Here is a 20,020-nt window from a genome sequence, read left to right as displayed (position 1 = left end):
GGGCTCCCAAGAAAGAGTTCTACCTACAGGGCACGTCTACATGGGACGCTTAATGCGCAGTAGCCTATTTCTCCTCTGCAGAGTAACAGGCTACTGCGCAGTAGTATTAGGCTACTGTGAAGTGAGCATCACAAAAAAACCATGCGCCGCCACTACTGCGCAATAGCACAAGTTACTGCACGTTTAGTTAGTACTTCGTTAAGCAAGTACTAAATTACTGCACATTAATGAACGTGTAAACACGCCCATATAAACTTAAGCGCTGCTTCCTCCAACATTCAAACGTTGTCTGGAGATCTCCTTCTCTGGTCTGACGCAGCCAGCTAATGAAGTCTACAGGGACTTCACTCCAAGGTGGTAAGAGTACAATCCAGCTCAGTGACTTACATACCAAAATAGCTTTATTTTGTTATATCAATTCAAGATTACAGTTGTAGTTCATGAGCTGACTTAAATTATAATTTGAAAGTCCCCCAGTGATGAATAGAGCCCTGCATCTTGGCTGGTCCTGCCACTGATATGATCTGTGCTGGGCTGAGATAAAAGCTCTGGGATTTGGAAGTGCATTGAAACCCATTTTGGGTTGCGAATGGGGGATGATTGGTGACAAGGTTCATTTCGAAAGCAGTTAGCTCGAGGTGGCCTAACTCTCGTCTGAGGCTGGAGGATAAATGAGCGGTCCTTGTGAAGGGCAGCAGCCTGATCCTCCACCTGAAGTGGAGAAATGAAGGGAAGGGGAGTGATGTAGCTTCTGGTTTTGCCATAAAAGAATGTCGTCCCACTGCAACAAGGCTGGAAATCAGCATATCGGACTCACGTGTAGGGTGCCTGCTTATCCTGGACCATAGGTGGGGAATGGAGATCTAAGGAAAGTGCAGTAGGAGAATACTGGAATATTGGTTTTCACGGGGAAGTTGTGAAGCTTGTCTTTTGGTCTCAGATACGTGACTATGGCTTTATCTGGCTTGTGACTCATGGGTTTCATCTGAGCTGAGATTTGATGTGGAGGGGCTGGCAGCACAGTCTGCTGTATAGTGACAGAGGGGCAACATTGGGACAGTGACTTATCTGGGTGATGGAGAGATCTTGTCCTTCGAGTTGGGCCAGTCTATACTTTTAATTAGGCATTTAACACAGTCTAATATAGATGGAAGGATAAATCAGCTCCACCAGTGCTTTTGATGCAGTCTACACCAGTAGCCTCTAGGAGGGGTCGTGGTGTAGTAGTAAAATAGTTGGGACAACAGGAGACTGGTGTTTTCTTCCCTGGTCAATCCCTGACTGTGTGACCCTGAGCAGGTCACTTCACACTTGCTGTGATTCACCTTCCCCGTCTGTCAAATGGGCATAACTTGCAGGCTTAACAGAGCAGCTCCAGGTCCTCGACAAAGTGCTCCTCATCCTCAGCGTTGAATTCCTCCACGTTTTCGGTCCTCTGCTCAGTCGCTAGTTCGTATTAAGAGGGGCTGTAAGAGGCATGTTGCAAAGTCAGACATGCGAGAAAGGCTGCAAAGAAGGAACTGCAGCCTGGTGGGGCGGAGGGAGTTGCACCAATGCCCGAGGCTGCGGCGCGTGTCAGGAAAACAGGGCCCCCAGAGCAGCACAGCCCCCTGGTCAGGAAGGTTTTGATGAGCTGTGATTTAGAGCAGGAGTGTTTTTGGCTGCTCATGTCTCTGACATCTCAGTTCCCCCCCTTCCATCCCTCCCGCTGACTTTCCCCCTAAATATGAAGGTAAAACAGAAGCAAAAACCAGGCGAGTTCTTCATGCAGACGCTCTCCCTTCTCTCCCCAGCTCCGCCGCTCCTTGTTCTCATCTGCACCAGCTGTTCCTCTGTCAAGGGCAGGCTTCACAGGCCTAGCATGCATTTCCCAAGGAGCCAGACTTGGCATGCTGCTTTTCCTTTGTCCTTGCCCTTTGGCCTTCCCTTTACACCTTCGCTCCTCGACAGCCTGGCATCTGCAGAACACCTTTGCTGCAAAACCAGCCAGGGCAAAAAAAATCACAGTAGCTCGCTTCCTGTCGAGCAGATTCCTCCAACCAGCGCAGCCTCTAATTCCCTCTAATTGAGATGCTCTGGAAGGCGGCTGTCTGGGAGATCATTGGCAAAGCAAGGTGCTCTGAATGCTCACGGCAGTCAGAAATCCCCAGAGCATTTGGCTGCACCCATGTGTGCACTGGTATCACAAGCTGTGATAGGCATGCTTTTTCAATTCTCCCAGGAGTTAAGATGCTCTGTTGCCCATAAGAATCAGGAAAACTTTTCAGTGCCCATTCTGGTGCTGCCCATACCCAGTTACTCCAAACTGGTCCCATCCCCTTCAGCTTCTCCTATGTGAGGTCTCCATCCCCTCTAGTCCTCTCTCCCCTCCTGAGCTTCCCCAGCAGAAGGGACCCTGAGCTGCTGCCGTGCTCTGAGCTGAGCACCTGCTGCCTCTGCATGTGGCTTTCTTGTCCATCCTGCCTCCAGCCTGCACGTGCTGCATCCTGCACCAGAGGTGGCTGCATTTCAGTGGCGGATTGGCCTGCAGGAATTGTCTAGGGAGCTGTTCCCAAATCTTACCGGTGTTATCGCCTCCGTTATCTGGCAGTACCATGTGATGTTATTTTAAACTGGGTTTCCAAGAATGTAGCTGGGGTGCGAGAGGGGGAACACAGCAGTGACGCGTTGCATTGCCTTATCACACCAGTCCCCTCCTCCTCCTCCTCTTCTCAGTTGGATGGCATCCCAGCTGCCAACCTGTGGGCATTCGCATCCCAGAAACAGCACCTGCCTCCACAGAAGAAACCCCTCCTGGGAGTCTTTCTCGTGGGCAGGCAGTGGACTCTCTCTTTGGAGCCTGGTTAGCACTAGTGGAAACCTAGGGAGCCCAGACTTCCTGCTGAAATCTGTGCGGTACTCTTCTGATTCCTGTTGCAACTGAAATGAAGCCCTCGTTGTAGGATCACACCTCTGAGGAAACCTTGGAAAGAAACTCTATTAGCATTTATGGATCATGAGGACTAGGGATCCTGCTGTCTCTGGGCTCTGTCTGTATGTCTGTCTCTGGGTTTTATACTACAGTATATAGGATCTGGGCATGTTCCTGTGTAAATCAGTAGCAAAGGCAAAAGGGGTATACTGTCTCCCTTTTGGGGAATGAATGATAAGCACTAGTTTAAATCCAACCCAGATTAATAGCAGCCTGAAGATATTTTCTGATGGCAGCTTGGCAGGCTGTGTAGCATGAGGGTATCGGTCCAGATCCCAGCGAACAGGTGTCTGCATCCCAGAACCAACCCCACATCTGGCACCAATATAGTCCTCAGCTCCATCAGGATACTCAGGGATGGGATTTGCTGGAAGCTGAGCTGCCACCCTCTTCCTCGGTGTCCAGCGTGTGGGAAGCGTGTCCGTGCTGTGCCTGTATTACAGAAAAGGAGGAGGGATTTTGTCATCGCAGATGTCTCTTCCAACATCAGTTGTTCTTTGAAAGTTACTGGGAACGTGGCAGCCACCGAACAAGGAGGTTGGATTTACAAACGCTTCTTGCACCCTGCCATGCAGTTATTAGGCACACTGACATTTCTCCTCCCGAGAACATGACAAGTGAGCAATGTTCAGATTGATTCAGAGACCAGATTTTTGTGCCGCGTCCCCCAGAACGACTTTGATCTGTGAGTGGGCTGCTCTGCCTTGCCGAAGCCTGTTTACAAGAGTGGGCTTTTGTTTTGAGACCCAATCTGCAGGTATAGTTAGCGAGAATGAGAAGTGCTGAGCCCCGTACAGAATTGGGGCCTATAACCTATAACCTTGACCCATGGACCAAAAGTTAGTCTGAAGAACTGTTATTTGAAGTGTCATTTCAAGCCCCTTTGTGCTGCGCAGAAGGCTTCAATAGCAGTGTGGGAAAGGGATCTGGTTTCATGTTTATACCTCCGTCCCTGGGATACAGGTTCAAGTATGTAAACTATCCCTCCTGCAAGCACAGGCTTCTGCAGGTGTGTGGATGCTAGTGGGCATAAAAAACATTCCTGACACCATCTCTTTTGAGGAGTCTTCACCTCCTGACGGCTCTAAGCCATTAGGAGTCAAAAGAAAGAGCTGACATCCGACATCTCAAGATAAACAGCTAAACATTAACCCTTAAAGAGGCTTGGAAAACATACTTAAAAAGCACTTCAGGGAAAGAAGCCATTTTTCCAGGGCCTGCTAATTGCCTTATTGCTCCAGGACACCTCTCAGCAGTCCCTACCTCAAAGAGCCGGCTCTTGCAGTGTATCAGGAGTGGCTGGAGCACCGTCTGCAGGTGCAATGGCCCTGCCCCCTCCCAGTGAAGAATTAAGGCTGCAAATCAGGCTAGGGAAAGGGGGAAGCCCAGCTGTTCTGAACCTGCCTGCCCTTGGACTACTTGGTTAAGGTGGAAAGCTTCCAGATCATAAAATCCAGTTTCCCAAGCCTGAGCTGTTGTCCTGCCGTCAGCAGTAGGCAGTGTAGGTCATCATCCCCATTTGCTTTTCGGACACTGTGACTTTGCGATACATTCCTGCTATTCCCTCTTTGCCGTATCCAAGCAGAAGTAACACCGCAAAGGCTCAGACCCTCCTTTAAATCCTATAGCATCTGTCCTGCTTCCCTTGGCCTTCCCTCCTTGTACACCAGGCAGGGATTTCCCATTCCCGCTGAACGGCAGTAAGGATGTTCCCCCTCCATGTAGCCTGTGTTTGGCCTTCTCATTAGGGTGGACGTAAACTGGTTGTATTACTTCTTTTCAACCAAAGGGAAACATTGCCGCTGTCAGAACCACGTGCTGCTGATGCTGCAGATGGAGAGAGAAAAGGAAGTTGTTATCGGCTCTTCCATCCCTCAGCACTTCAGGAGATAATGGCACTTTCTTGAAACACTGTTATTTCATTTGTCTTTGGGGAAAGCTTCCATTGTATCGTGTTATGTCTGACTCATGAATCATATTAAAATAGCATTTTCAAGTATATAACCTGCGCTATCCCATGGGACTCACATACCCTGTCTTTGAAATGCACCCACCTTTGGAGTGTAATGTGACCCCTGTTTTACCAACGTTACACACCAGTTTAGGACCAGAAGTGAAGTGTGCTTTCCAGCTGAACGCAATGGGAGCAAAGGAGTTAGATTAGCCGGCTGCAAGCGTGCAACTGGAACTTGATAATTGTCCACATTGGTTCAACTGGGATTCAGAGGAGGAAGCACCACTAATTGAACCATCAGTGCCACTTCCTGTACAATATTGCCTGTCCCTTTGTGGTTTCCCGTGTACCAATCTCATGGTTTTTGGATGCTGTGGGATTGGCAATCCCAGGGTGATGCTGCACATTTGGAAAAGATTCGGAGGGGCTGTTTTTATAAAGGGGGGCGTTGTACCATTTTTCTAAGAGTCTTGAGAATATTCCTGTTCCTGATATACATGCCCCGATGTCAGCCCCGGTGCTGCCTACATCTCGCACTTCATGCTCTGATACAAGCAGTGACGTTTTCTAGGTATTGCACAGAAGAGTCAGCAGATGTGACAGAGCATAAATAAGCATGTGGCACCGGCGTGTCACCGCGGCGCTTTCCACCGAACAGATGTCACCAGTGGGGTTACGCAGGTTGCCCACGTTAAAACCCTTCCCTGCCTAAAGCTTCTGCTTTCTTCTGTCTGACCCAGCATTGAAGCCAGCATCATCTCCTCCAAACAGATGGAGATGAATGCTGGTGGCCAAAAGCATCAGACGTGGGTACCAGGCACAGAACAAGCTTCTGAAATCTTGAGAGCTCAAATGTCCCAGAGATTCAGCTTTTGCTGCTTCTACTTTGTTTCAGTAGCATTTATTTTTTAGGAGTAACACTTCTGTAAGCCAGTCCTAAATAAGGGTGCATCCGTACTACAGTCACACAGACAGACCTGAGCTATCTTTAAGCTACATACTACTAAGCATTATGACCATAGCAGGGTGGAGTTCAGTGCAAGCTATACAGCTCATGTGAGTACTTACCCAACTTCTCAGGGCCTACAGCTTCACTGAGCCCCTCACTGCCCCAGCTATGAGGTTACCAGGACCCACAGTACCTAGCTACACAGGCTGCCATCATACCATTGCCTTTGGTGTATTTATACCCTAAGCATCTGTGGCCAAAATGATACATCCTTGCACATAACGACTCTGGATGGAAGCCAAGCCCTAAATTTAGTGACACTTGCGCAAAGCTGCTTCAAATATTTCTCCTAAGGGCATAGATGGTCAGACTAACAGTCCAACCAGGACAGGATCCTGTCTCCAACAGTGGCAGCAATAGATACTTTAGAGCAGGGGTGTTCAATCCCCAGCACGTGGGCCAGGTCCGGCCCACTGTGTCATCTGACCAGTACCAGCAAGCAGGGTATGATCCAGGCCATGCACCAGCCCCAGGGCCAAAAGGCTGAGTTGTGCCTGCTTTACGGGGAGAGTAATGAAGAGGTAGTGTCTAGAGTGATCTGTCTCCTGTCAAAGTCTCCCTGACACCAACGGTCATTGGCTCCAGGCTGATAGAGGATGCATCCCTGATTGCTCGAGTTACTAACTATTGGTGGACCTTTCCTCCATGAATTTGTTGGATCCCTTTCTGAACCTGTTGGCTCCTGAGACATCGAGTTGCACAAGGTAACTACACAACACGCCATCAACTTCTTCTCCGTTGCTCCTGCTTCCCACTAAGTTGTGTGAACTTCACAAGTAACCTGAGATTTAAAGGATGTTCCTCCTCTCTTAGTAGACATACATCATTGTGCAAACGAGATCTGCAGTGAAACGTTGCCCCTTTGCAACACCAAACTGGAACAGCCAATAGCACATGCTGCCCATACGCCATGGATTATAGAAAGAAACAATTCCCAGGCCACCAAGGTCTTGTGAGGCAGGGTGCCATAAATCGCACACGTTCCTTACAGTATTTAGGTGTTGTCTGAGTGCCAGCTTTACCAGCGCATGGCTGTCTCTGACGTCAAAGCACATGAACAATGCAGAAGGCTGTACTGTACACCCAGAGTACTGTTGTCTGCTGACTGCCTCAAAACCAGGCAAGATTTGATTCTGGGTTTTGATCATGGATTTCACTATAGCCCATTGAATATGCCAGGGCAGTTGTAGCACATCTGTCCCAGAAATCCAGCGTTGCCTGTGACTGGTGCTAGGACCCTGGTACAGAAATATGCGGCAGCATTTTTAATTCTTGCTTGTATGGGGAATTGGGAGGGAAGGTGACAATTAGACTCTGCCAAGGACAGTAGAAAGGATGAATCTTTCAGTGCTTCCTGGCTGCATGCTGAGTTGGAAATAGCTTCCACTAGATCGGCCTCCCATCCTCTCTGCACCTTGGCTTCCTTCCGAGCCCACCTCTTCCACAAAGCCTCCATGGATGTCCAAACCTGGTCTCTACTGATGTGCTGCTTCACAGCTTTCGCAGAGCATCAACTCACCAAGGTATAGGGCTTGGTTCTGTGCACAGCTTGCAAAGTGCTTTGTACCCTTAAGGGACTGAATCCGGACGAAGATCAGGCGGGTGGGCATTGCAGGTACCAGCTCTGAAAAGCCAAATAGAGCCCAGTGGGTCCAGGAGAGGGCTCGAGTCAGCCTCAGCTCCCAGCTGGGCTTGTGCATGCAAACTCATCGCTCACGCACACAAAGGACTGACAGCTACGGTGGAGACAGGCAAGGTCTGTGCTGAACGATTCCCGTCCTAGCTCTGTGCCAGTGATGCTCATACTCTACCTGGAAGTAGCGATTCCCACTGTCCCAAACTCACCCCTGCTGCATCCGAGAGACTCTGCCTATCAGCTCCTCCACTGTGGTGAGGCCATGATTTCGGAGCCCTTCACAGCTTCCACCCCTGCCGCTATCTCTGACCCTGCAGTGTCTGCCCTGCAGTCAGCTTGATTGCACTGCCAGGCACGCCTCCCCTCGCCCCTCCTGTAGTCCCTGCCAGGCACTCAATGAGCTCGCTGTGCCTCTGCCTGCACCAGTTTGGGTCTAGCCAGCTTGAGTACCAGCACCAGTTAAGATGCAGCATTCGAGGGTTCAGGGCTTCAAGCCCCGGAGTATCCACAGCCCTGGACAGGCCTGTCCAAGCCGTGCTGAAATCTGTGCTGCTGCAGCTGTACTGCTCCTACGATCAGAGGTAGCTAGACAAAGCTAGCTCCTGCACATGTTGCCATCACATCATCCAGTTACAGGTCCCAGTGCCCTGTTCTTCATCCCCTCTCAATCCTGTGCATCTTCCCACAGTACACATGCACCCCCATTCCCGTCCAGATCACCAAGCCCTCTCCTTGCTTCTCTGTTCCCCACATCCACCACGAGGGTCACAAGGGTGTACTTGGTAGCCATGTTGGTCTGAGACAAAAAGACATACAAAACATTAGAACTCTTGGTTCCAAAATGATACCTTTTATTAGACCAACTGGAAAATGGCAAGAAATTTGTCCTTTTCTGCAAGCCTTCGGGAATCAAACTCCCTTCGTCAGGCTCTGGGAAAAGTGTAGATGGTACAAGATGGTAAAAAGTCCCCATAGGTTGGAAATAAACTTCATTTTTGCACAGAGGGAGCTGAAGATGGAAGTCTGTCCCTCTGGGTCCATGAGAGTGTCTTTGTGAGCTGCGTTGAGCAGCTCTTTGATGTGTTGATCAGGTTGAATTCCTTCCCTGAAGGTGTCAGATGGTAGGTAGGGAGGCAAAAAAACTTCCTTGTTGTTCTGCAATGAAGTTTAAAATCCAAACTTGGCTGAAATTCGGCATCTCCCAGGTTTCAGGGAAACGAGGGTCACAATACGTCCACAGCAGAAATAATCAGGGCGCCATTGTAAATGCAGATCATCCCCATCTTGAACCTCCAGCACACCCTGGTTTTCTGGGGCAGGGACTCTTATTTCTGTATATTGCCCGTGTTGCCAGCACTAGCCTCATGGGCACGTTGTGTGATGACTTTGATGCCAAATGAGGTGTTTTCACCGAAACCCCCCATGTAACAGGCTCTTTCTTCAGCCCTTGCAGAGCCCTTGAGCTCTCTCTTTCAACCACTGAACCTGGGGGCTAGTTTCTAGCCATCAATGGCAAAGGAGGAAAGAAAGCATCTCAGTGATTTCTTGCAACCTCAGAAGTCTCTTCACTTTCCCTCCATCACCACAGAGTATTGAAAGCTCTTAGGGAATGTCACTCCTCTGTTTAAAATTCCATACTTTAAAGTGTCAAGCCAAGGGGAATGATCAAAGCCACGTTGGAAAGAAATGAGTCACTAAAACCCTCCATAGTGCGAGTAATCACTGCCTAAATGCCTCAGCACCCGGCAGGTGTGCAGCTACCTTTGATCCCTGCATTTCTCGGAGGTCCAGTCTCACTTCGTGCAGTGACCCAGGAGCACGTAGCTGGTTGCGCTTTTGTTTGGGAAGGAAACGGCAGCAAATCCATGGTACCCTTCCCTATGGTACAGCCGCGCACTTGTTACTATCCTGCATGCCACAGTCCATCAAAACCTCACCGCGACAGCAGGGGTAAAATCCAGATCTGCCCTGACGACCTTGATTTGTGCACAGTCTCTGTTCAGTGTGAGCTGTCTGAGGCCCATGATACACGTGGAAGTGACCTGACATCCGTCTGGTCGAGGGCACTAGACTATCTCTACATTGGCCCGTTTATTACAGCCTCTTCCATGATTTATTTAAAGAAGAAGCCACACTGCACAAGGAAAATTGACTGTGCAAATACATTAGCATCTTCTCCAGGTTTTCACTCTACGCGTAACGTGGATCTGAGGTCAACACGTGAGACTTTGCACAAAGATCCAGCTGATCCACGGAGGTCAGGGCAAGTAGCTGATTTAGCAGTGTGAGATGTCATCCGGACTTTGTGTGCATATAGCCCGGGAATGAAGACATTGTTTGACCTCCTGTCTCTCGCCTGTGGTGGAGAGGGCCAGTCTGCGTGGGTTAGTGCCTGTTCCTATATATTCTTCCCCTGCGGGGATTACTGCTGGTTCTGGCACGTTGAGTCTGCAGGAATTTTGCATCTCTCAGGCCAGAAGATTTAGCTGTGCAGTAGAAACGGTCTGAAATGTTTAAGCCGGCCTTTTCAAAGCAACCGTGGGTTTAGGAATATCTCCAAGTTTGCGTCTGCCTTGAAAACTTGACTCGAAAACTAATAACCCGTTGGGGGTCCCAGTTCTGTTGTGTCTTCATGCCATGTATTGGATTTGCTCGGTTTAATGAGTTAAAAATCTGTTTCTTTCTAACAGCTAATCCAACAAACATCCTCATTTCATGTTCTCATGATCAGCAATAAAGACTCAGCAGGAGCAGGTCCCGTCCGTTGTCGCTAGACCTGGGCAAGCAACTTTTTTTTCTGCTTTGTGGGCAGTTACAAACAATTTTTAAAAGCGTTTTATTCTGTGTCGATCTGAAACCAACTTTTCATTTGCCAAATATTAAAAAAAAAAAAAAGTTGGAAAAAAATAAAGGTTTCTGGTCAAATGTTTCATTTGATCCCAAGTAAAATATTTCATTTTGATTTTTAAGCAGGTTTTTAAAACTTCTTAATACAATCGAAAGATATTTGTCAATGAAAAGTCGTTTCAAATAAAAACCGGAATGTTTCAGTTTGGAAATGCCAAAAAAAGAAATGTTTTGACTTTTTTGAGATTTTTAGCATGCAAAAAATCAGCAATGTTAAAAACAGATTTGTGAAATATTGCTGCTGCCGCATCTTTCACTGAAAAAGTTTGGCCAGAAAATGTTTCCCAGCTGTGAATGCTACATTTCTGCAATCCCAATATCTTCTTCATATTTTGCTTTTTGGCCTTGCATAAATGTCACTGCAGGCAAAATGTGGCACTGCCCATTGGAGTTTAGTTAACAATTCCAATCAGGATGTATTTAACATTTCCTCTCTGAATGAGGTAGTCTCTAAGGCAGTGGGTCTCAGCCTTTTAGGATTCAAGGTACCTCTTGATAGCTTCAAGGCACCCCTACCTGGCTGGACGGCACCCCTTGGAAAGTGTCAGCTCCTAGTTTTCACTTGATTTTTGACTGCGCAAAAGTGATAAAGTCGTTCTTCGGTTGCACAGAACTCAGAAAGAGCAGCGCAGAGCTAAATGTTTGCAACACCAGATTACTTTTGTAAATCTTTGGGTTTATTTTGCAAATCGTGTTCGTGAGGATTGCGTCAGCACAAGGTAGCAAAAGCTTATTTTGTCAGCAGAGCTGACTGTCTGGGGAGAGGTGACATTTATATAGTCTCACTACCAGGGCAGGATAATACCATTCATTAAACAATGCAGGAAACGCTGTCTCTGAAGAGGACTTGGGGGGGATTGTGCATAACCTGATGAACAGGAGCTCCTGAGGTCAGGTCACGTCAGAAAAAATGTCTGGATGTCCAAAAAGGAAATACCGAGGAGAAGAATGGAGATGTGGCTCCTAGAGGCGGGTGATTTTTTTTTTTTTAAACCAAAATCACAGTTGACCTGAAATTATGATTATTTTTTTTAACCAAAATCATAGTTTCATATCACCTGAAACTACGAGTGAAGTCAGGTCACATTTGGCAAGTAATCGAAGCCAGGTGCAAAACTGGAAAAAATATTTTGTAAAAATTGAACATTTCCAAAAGGGAATGGGGTTTTGGGGGGTTTTTTTGTCAGCTTGTTTTGCAGTGATATTTTTTTATCTGAAAAATGTCAAATTTTTTTTTAAAGGAAGTTTAAAACCGCTTAAGGAAAGACCTGAAAACAAAATGAAATGTTTAATTTTGGGTCAATAAAACAGTAAAGTCAAGATAAAATGTTTTTATAATTATTTTGTGGGAAAATCAAAGAGTTAACTTGAAACAAATTTTTTCCACAGGTTTTTTTCCTCCTTTTTTTTACAATTTTCCAGTTTTCAGTTGTTGATGAAAAATTCAGTTTTTGTCCAGCTCTAGTTAATAGCACTGAATATAGCAGCACTGAAACTGGTTCAGGATTATCATCTCCAGGGTTCAGAAAAAAGCTATCATGAATGATTATGGGGTGTTGGTTGTCTCCGTGTTGGTCTAAGGACACAGGCAGACACGGTTCTTGGGTAAATGTGAGATCTTTTATTAGACCAACTCAATAGTTGGAAAAATTGTTCTTTGCAAGCTTTGTGCCCCAACTTTTGAACACTTTTGCTGAGTGAACATTTGGGAAGGAGAAGACTTTTTTTCATAGACTGAAAAAACAGCACCAGCTCAAGATCAAATGGGTACAAGCTGGCCGTGGATATATTTAGATTGGGAAGTAGAAGATATTTTTTTAATTATCAGAGGAGTGAAGTGTTGGGATGGGCTTTGAGCTAAGTACCGGGGGCAAAGAACCTGAATTGCTTTGAAACTGAAGTAGATTAGTCCAGGAAGGGAGGGCAGGGAGCTCTTGGGTCGACAGTCAGCGTGTACGACGTGTAGCATTGAGTATTTGCAATCCCCGTGTCGGGGCATAGAGGTAACCCAGCATGGGAGGTGTCTGTCAGGCTCAGCGTTGGTCACCTGTAGGGATTATGAAGGATTTTTTTATTCCCCTTCTACCCTCCAAAGGCTTTATTTTCTCCCCCTTCCACTGAACCATTGGTATACTGGCCACAGCTAAGACTGGAGCCTTTTGACTGTGGTGCACTTGTGCTCCTGCAAGTACTTAGAAAATGCAGCGGGACCTGAAACAAGAGGGTCTTGCTCTTCTGCTCACAGTCAGGCCCATTGCCATGTTTGAAGCTAGCAGGATTTTTTTCCATGAGTCAGATTGTCATGGCCCGTGGGGGGCTTTGCCTTCCTCTGCAGTGTAGGGCTCCTAGCCTCCTCTGAGCACATCGATGAAGTGGCAGAGTATCCTGGCTTCCCCTGCTGTTGCCTGTTGACGGGTGATGACAGAGAGGATGGAGATGGGCTTTTCTCTGTGGCTGTAGAGGACAGAACTAGGAGCAGCGGCCGCAAGGTGCAGCAGCGGGGTTTGGGTTGGAGATTAGGAGACATGTTCGGACCGAGAGAGCGGTCAAGCATTGGAACAGGCACCTGGGAAGCTGTGCAATTTCCACCCTTGGAAGTTTTTAAGAGCAAGTTAGACAGACGTTTGAGTGGGATGGTTTAGTCAGGGATGACTAGAGCTGGACTAGATGACCGTGAGAGGTTCTCACTAGCGCTACTTTCCTGTGATCCTATGCCATTGCTGTAGGGTGTTTTTGGGGTTCTGGGTTTCTGTGGCTTGTGACTGTGTGTGAGGTTCGAAGTGGTGATTCGGGGGGATCTTTGGACATTGGCTGCCTTTGTTCCTCGTGTTTATTGAGATGTTCTTGGTATTTTCGGTAGCACCTGGAGGCCTTGACTAGGGCAGAGCCCCACTGTGCTAAGCACACAGGGAGATGAGGAGGGAACTGGGCTGATTGAGTCTGCGGAAGAGAAGACTGAGGGGGATTGAATAGCAGCCTTCACCTCCCTGCAGGGGGGCTGCAAAGAGGATGGAGCTGGGCTGCTCTCAGTGGGGGCAGATGACAGGACAAGGAGCAGTGGGCTCAAGCTGCAGCAAGGCAAGTTGAGGTTGGATACTAGGAAAAACTCTCTCACTAGGTATGTGGTGAAGCACTGGAACAGGTTACCTAGAGAGGTGGTGGCATCTCCATCCTTGGAAGTTTTGAAGACCCAGTAGACAGCCTTGTCTGGGATGATGTAGCTGGGGCTGGTCCTGCTTGGAGCAGCGGTTGGACTAGATGTGACCTCCTGAGGTCCCTTCCAGCCCTTGTTGTCTGTGATACTACGATGAGGAACAGACGGGAATGAAAATGTCATCTTCATCCTTCCCTCCCCATCCAGACAAAACCTCCTCAAACATCCTTGAGAGCTTTGTCTGGGGGCAGGCTCAGGCCTTCTGCATACTCTCAGATCCTGCTTGACATCCGTTGACTTGCAAATTCGCCGCAATGAGAACAGTAGTGTCATGTCAGGGCAGCCTCTTCAAGGGCTCTCGCTTGAGCCCGTCCCTATTCCCTTTCCCCGGGTGATTCCTAACAAGAGGAGCAACGTTTAGTGTCATCAGGGCCCCAACTGGAAATGCTTTTTGATCCGAAGTTTCAGTTTTGTCCCTATTTGCCACGTGCTTTCATTTCTTGTCAATTAGAAGAAAAAGATCGGATACAAACAGGGAGAACTTGAGAAAAGTCCCAGTGTAAATAGACCATCTCACCAGAGAGGATAATAGCCTACTAGATTTCTTTGCCATCGGTATGGCAAGATAAACTCTGTTCGTGTTCAGCATGCCCACAGTGCCACCCTTGCTTAAACGAGTATGGTTGGAGCGTTCGAGCTACGATCGTCCAGGAACTGTGCGAGAAGCAAGGGTTTTTTCGTGATATCTTTTTCTGGACCTGCTGTATAGTTTGGAGAGATGCTTATATTAGATAGCGAGCTCTTTGTGCAGCACCTGGCACTATGAATGCCCGGTCCTGTTTTGTACCTACTGGCACTACTGCAATAAATAGAGCACTAGGGATCATCGTAGGCTGCGACTAGACTCGACTCTGGCCCGGTTTGCTCAAAGTGAGGTTTTGCAGGTGCACTGTCCTCCTCCCCGGCGAGTGTGCGTCCAGAAGGGACCATTGCAATCTTCTCACCTGGCCTCCCAGCGGACCCAGGCCCCGTCTTTTCACCCCCGTGTTTCTGCAGCAAGCCCAGAGCTTAGGTTTCAATTGGATCATCGGCGTCTCCCTCTTCCCCATCCTGGCTAATCCTCGTAAGAGGAGATGACCAAACTCCTTACTCCCTTCCCCACCTCCTCATGAGGCATCATCAGTATGTGGTGACCCTCCCCCTTCCAAAATTGGCTGCTTTTTTTTTTTTTCCTCCTTTTTTTTTTTTTTTTTGTTGGCTGAGTGATTAGCTGTTCGCCAAATCCATCTGCTCCTGTCTCCCCTAGCTGCCTTCCATATCATTACAGGCTCCCTGGCAGAAAGCCTAGACCTGTCTCCCTCCCTACCCCCTTAGGAGCACATTCCTTTCTACACCTTTTCCCGAGCCGGGATAGAAATGAGTATCAACCCCAAACAAAAAGCATCTGCTTTCTGCCTGCTTCTGCTTCACCGGCCGCGCCTGTACGTTACACCCGTGTCAGCAGCAAATGCAAAACACACACAACCCCCCACCTCGCAGCCCCGCACACAACATGGGCTGATGAAACTTTCAGCGCTGGGAGCCTGCCTCGCACTCTCTCTTTCCCCGTCTCCACAGTGCCAGCTGTGACCACCGCACCATTTGTTCCTCCAGCCCACGCCAGCACTCGGAGCCAGTTCTTTATCACCCCAATTAGCCTTGTCTGTACTGATTAGCGGAGAGAGGCTTCCACGGCAGGGGAGAGATGGGGGGGATAGGACTGGCTTGCAGCGGGCACCGGCGAGAGGCATTCCCTTTCAAGCATCTTTGTTCCCCTCGAGGGATAGGTTTCACTGGGTCAGGAGCACGACCCGGGAAGCAGGTCTGTCATGCTGCCTTCGTTACCTAGGTTAGGCTGATTGATCAACAGATGCTTGAATAGAGACGCGGGGCATTTTTTAAACGCACCTGGTTGTTGCAGAGAGCACGCGGCTCTGTGGAATTGCATCAAACCTCGGTACCTACGAGAAGCAATGAGTGCAACAGGAGCGAGAATTGTACTGCCCGTTCCTTGATGTGTTTGGAGATGCCCTTTCTCCTCTTGGATGTGCTGTTTCTCAGAGCAGATCCTGCTCCCCTGGGGGGAGTGGGGGTGGGAAAGCTTCAGCAGGACCAAGGTCAGGTTTCGCCCCTTCTCCTTCTTTTGTGTCCACCTTGGTGTTTGCATTTCAAGTCACCACAGGAAGAAGGGTTCTTGTCATTTTGCCGCCTTGGGCCATGTTCCCTTCCTGGCCACACAGTCCTTGGTCAGTCTTGTTTCAGCTCTCTCGACACGGGGAAGCTGCTGTCTCTTTGCAAGGATTCTCGAGCTTTTATTCCACCCCGACCCGGCTCGCTGTCACTGCCCAAGTTGAAGTCCCTAGGCACCCAAGCAGCTGTCATCCAGCATTTCGCACAGGGGGACAAAGGACATTCTCCTGCCCAAAGATCTGGCCTCCCATGTGGAAGAAGGTAGAAAGCAGCACGACACCCTGGACTCAAACAGGGCCTTCTGTCGAGGAGGCACCGAGACTTGGGTGGGACCCAGAAGACTTGCCTCTAACCACTTGCTAGGACTGGATTGTGTGTCCCTTTGCAGCAGGCATATCCTCGCCCATGAAGGGGATTCTTGGGATGGCTGTGATCAAGGAAAGGCCTGGTAATAGAGGGAAGCTGTGGTCATGCCAGGGTCCAGAGCAGCTGTAGAAGTTTGCAGTTGGAAGATCTCCGCACCAGTGATCCCACTCTTCTGCAGACCCACTCGCATTTAGGACTGGGTCCTGGAGGGGCAGACCCCACCCTCCTTACCACGGCAATGTAGGAGCTTCTCCAAGAGGATATCCACTTGGAGAGTTCCCTCTGAGCTGCACTCACGGGTTGGCAAAGCAGCCCTCAAGTCTCCACGTCCAGTTCGCGGCTCAGGATTCAATGGGGAGCCAGTCTGAAGGGTACAGCAGGGGGCTGGGGGGTGTTATTGGCTTTCTAACTTACTGAGCAGATGGGCTGCTTCATTTGCACCAGTTGGAGCATTTTCAGCACACGGGGCTTCATTCCTGTATATAATGAGCTGCAGGAGCCAAGCCCAGAGGTCATGCACGAGTCGCTGTGGCCAGGCCCGTGCCTGGGTGGTGGGACTGCTGCTTTCTGTCCACACACAGTGGGAGGTCAGTGCTATTCTCCCACCGTGACTGTATGTTATTTGTGACTCCAAAAAGACGTCACATCCATGGGCGGATTCAATAGGCACACCGATGTCCTGGATGTAGAGAAATCCAGTTCTTGTGGAGCATTTCACTTTTCCCAAGGGTCCCACCTCAGTCTTACCTTATCCCCCCATAGCCAGCTGCTCTTCATTCATAAACTAATCTTGACTAGTGCCAAGGGAGCTGCAAGAACATGCTGGTTGCTTTCGATAGGAAGGAGGTGTAGGACTGGGTATTTTCTCTGTATCAATGACATTTCAGCATGTTGTCCCACCCGCATTGCCAGTGGCTTCATGTAGGTGTCTGGCCATATAAAGAAGAGGGTTGATCTTTGTGGGGCTTCAGAGGTGGATGCACTGGTGTCCATCAGAGCCCTTTAGAGTTTCTCCATCGTGAAAGACCAGAACTATCTAAAGGTATCTCGCTTCACCCCCCACACCTTCTTGGAGGCTGGACACAAGTATTTGGGGTTGCCAAATACTCTGCATCACAGCAGGAGGAGTGTGGATGGACTGCCCCTTTCTATCACCCCTGGAGCATGAGTCTCAGCTGTGCCATGACCTGAAGTCCAGGGGAACAGGAGCCCGGACTGGCAGTCGATACAGCAGCAAGCACCAAACAATGGCAAACAACACATTCAACAAGAAAGCAGGGATAAGAGTGTCCTGTGCATCAGAAACTAAACTGCAGCAAAGGGAGTGAGGGTGCAAAACCCTTTGCTATTATATTTGTTACTGACTTGTAGCTCCACTGCCTTAATTCTGTTTCACCCTAGTTTTTAATGTCTGATCTCCTACCAAAGGGAACAACCTCTCTCCCTGACATCTTTCTGATAAATACATCTCCAGTGTCTTAGTGAAGTATATTATTCATTTACCTGCCTCAGTATTAGATCTGTACTTCTGGGAAAGTCTAGGTGCCTGAGACTGGGGGACAGTGTTTACAGAGTCCCTCCTTACGCCTTTCTGAAGTCAACCAGGAGTGCATTTTTGCCTACAAGGTGAAGCCTTGGGATGACCATCCCCTGTCGGTCAAGAAAGAAATGACTCCTGAGATCCTCCAGGCATTTGTTTAAGATTTCTTGGGCTTCATGGGGATATGAGTGGGCCCAGCAATGAACTAGAATAAAATATACACAGCACCGCCCCAGCTATTTGGCGCTCCCTTTATCACCTGCATGGGCAGCAACACCGGTGAGGCCTCACCTGGAGTACTATGTCTAGTTTTTGGCACCGCATTTAAAGAAAGGCATGGACACACTGGGAAGAGTCCAGCAGAGAGCAACAAAAATGATTAAAGGCCTGGGAAACATGACTCATAAGAAGTTGAAGAACTAGGATTGTGTTTTCCGGAGAACTGAAAACTGAGAAAGGACTTGATAATAGTCTTCATAAACATGAAGGGTGGTTATAAAGAGGAAGGTGATAGACTGTTTTCTGGGGCTGCAGGGGATGGGACAAGAAGTAATGCTTTTATATTATAAGAGGGAAGCCTTACATTGGATATTAAGAGCTTCCTCACTATGAAGTTGGTCAGCGCTAGTAAAGCTAGAGAGGCTGTGCAGTCTTCATCCTTGGAAGTTTTTAAGAGCGGTTTTTAAGACAAACAGTGAGATGAGGTGGTTTGGACAAAGATGATCCTGCCTTCAGTGGGAGGCTGGACTAGATGTGACCTCCTGAGGGCCCCGCCAGGCTCCTTTTCCATGATTTGGTCTTCTTGGGGGGGAGCGGTGAACAACCAGACTTTCCTGTTCTGTGGATTCATTTTCTCATCCTTCTGCTCTGCATTCATCCTGGTCAAAGACCCTTACTTCTCCACTCTCTGCTTGACTCTAGCACCAGCCACTTTGACTTAGCCACCATCTTTAATCCCCTTCTGAAGTCCTCCCTGTCCCAGCCTCATGTCCACACCCCTCTCGGTGCAATATCCTGCAATGCAGGAGTGCTTCAGCTGTGCAAGGGAAAGTGGGCAGGGTGATGTGCTGTACTTCTCAGAGGTGCCAGAAATGACTGTCTGTGCAGCCAAGGAGGCCTAGGGCCTTTGAGGATGTCTACATTGGGCTGTGCGGTCCCAGGGCACTGACGGTCTGTTATTGAGGGTGTTGTGCAAAGCACCCAGCAGGGATATGGACTCACCCCCCAAGCTGAAACGCAGGCTCTCCGCAGCCCGCCGCTGCATCCTCCAGGCTGCTGCCGTGTGGAGGTCTCAGGCCATCAGGTCTGTAGAGGCCAGTATATTCACTCTATTTTCACCCATGCCAGCCTGAATCGGCTGCAGCACGTTGTACCAAACCGCGCTCCCCTGCATCGTCACCGTGCGATAAAAGTGGTGCCTACAGCTTTCCTCTCCATCCGTGCAGCTGCCCAAGGAGCCGTGCCTTCGAGGCAGGGTGCATTTCCACTCCTCTACGGTGCTGATCTCCCTGCATACCTGTGCTACCAGGGCAGAGGATGAGGCCATGGAGGTTAGTTCAAGGTGACCACAGAAATATTTGCTTCTCTTTTACCTGGGTCATTAGTGAGGTCATTCTCAGGCATGTCCCAGCAGGGCATGTTTAATACTGACCAGTGAAACCAGGTGATGTGCGCGTGCAAGCTGTTTCCTTTCCACACCTGGAAGGAAGAGAACGGAAAGAGAAGCTTTAACGGAGCCGGGCAGATGAGAGTTAATCGTCATCTCAAAATGGCGACTGTCCTCCAGTGCTGTTAGAGTCGCCTTCTCTTTACCTTTGTGGGCAGCTTCCTCCTATGATAATGCTCCTCTCTGTGTTTCAGTAAGAGAAGAAATGGTGAAGTTGCTAATAATGGCACTAAAAAGAAAATATGCTACATCTGTTATGGATAGCAGTACAAAATTAGCTGATCACACCTCTGACACCCAAGATGTCTTCACTTAAAATACTCATTGGCTTACTTTACATAATTTGCTGATTATATTTAAAAGAAATACAATTTTGCAATTACTGTTCTTTCTGGTGCGCTATCTATGCATCATTTTCTTTTTATGTTTATATATTTCTCCTTCATTAGTGCAGTCTGAAGGGTGATTAGATCCCTTCAAACATTTTACAGAGGTTAAACGTTGATTAAGATTTAATTATTACTGTAAATAGCTTGGAATGACATATGGTGCAAAAACCTGACATATGTGCATTTGAATAAATGAAGT

The 20,020-nt window shown here is 48.5% G+C and overlaps 1 protein-coding gene across 3 annotated transcripts in view; it reads left to right on the top strand.

Moving 5' to 3' along the window:
* The window catches only part of SFXN5 (sideroflexin 5), a 196,478-nt gene that overhangs the window by 162,312 nt on the left and 14,146 nt on the right, over positions 1 to 20,020 (top strand). Inside the window, exon 14 of one of the 3 annotated variants that reach the window (XM_014597100.3) lies at positions 4,761 to 5,000. The exons of the other annotated variants lie outside the window; for them this stretch is intronic. Coding sequence (XP_014452586.1) covers positions 4,761 to 4,796 — 36 coding nt within the window. The 3' untranslated portion in view covers positions 4,797 to 5,000. Of the gene's footprint in view, positions 1 to 4,760; positions 5,001 to 20,020 lie in introns of those variants that run through there. 3 annotated transcript variants of the gene reach the window in all.

This window comes from Alligator mississippiensis, chromosome 2 (assembly GCF_030867095.1).
Source record: "Alligator mississippiensis isolate rAllMis1 chromosome 2, rAllMis1, whole genome shotgun sequence".
NCBI lineage: Eukaryota > Metazoa > Chordata > Crocodylia > Alligatoridae > Alligator > Alligator mississippiensis.
This window is presented reverse-complemented; position numbering and strand designations above follow the sequence as displayed.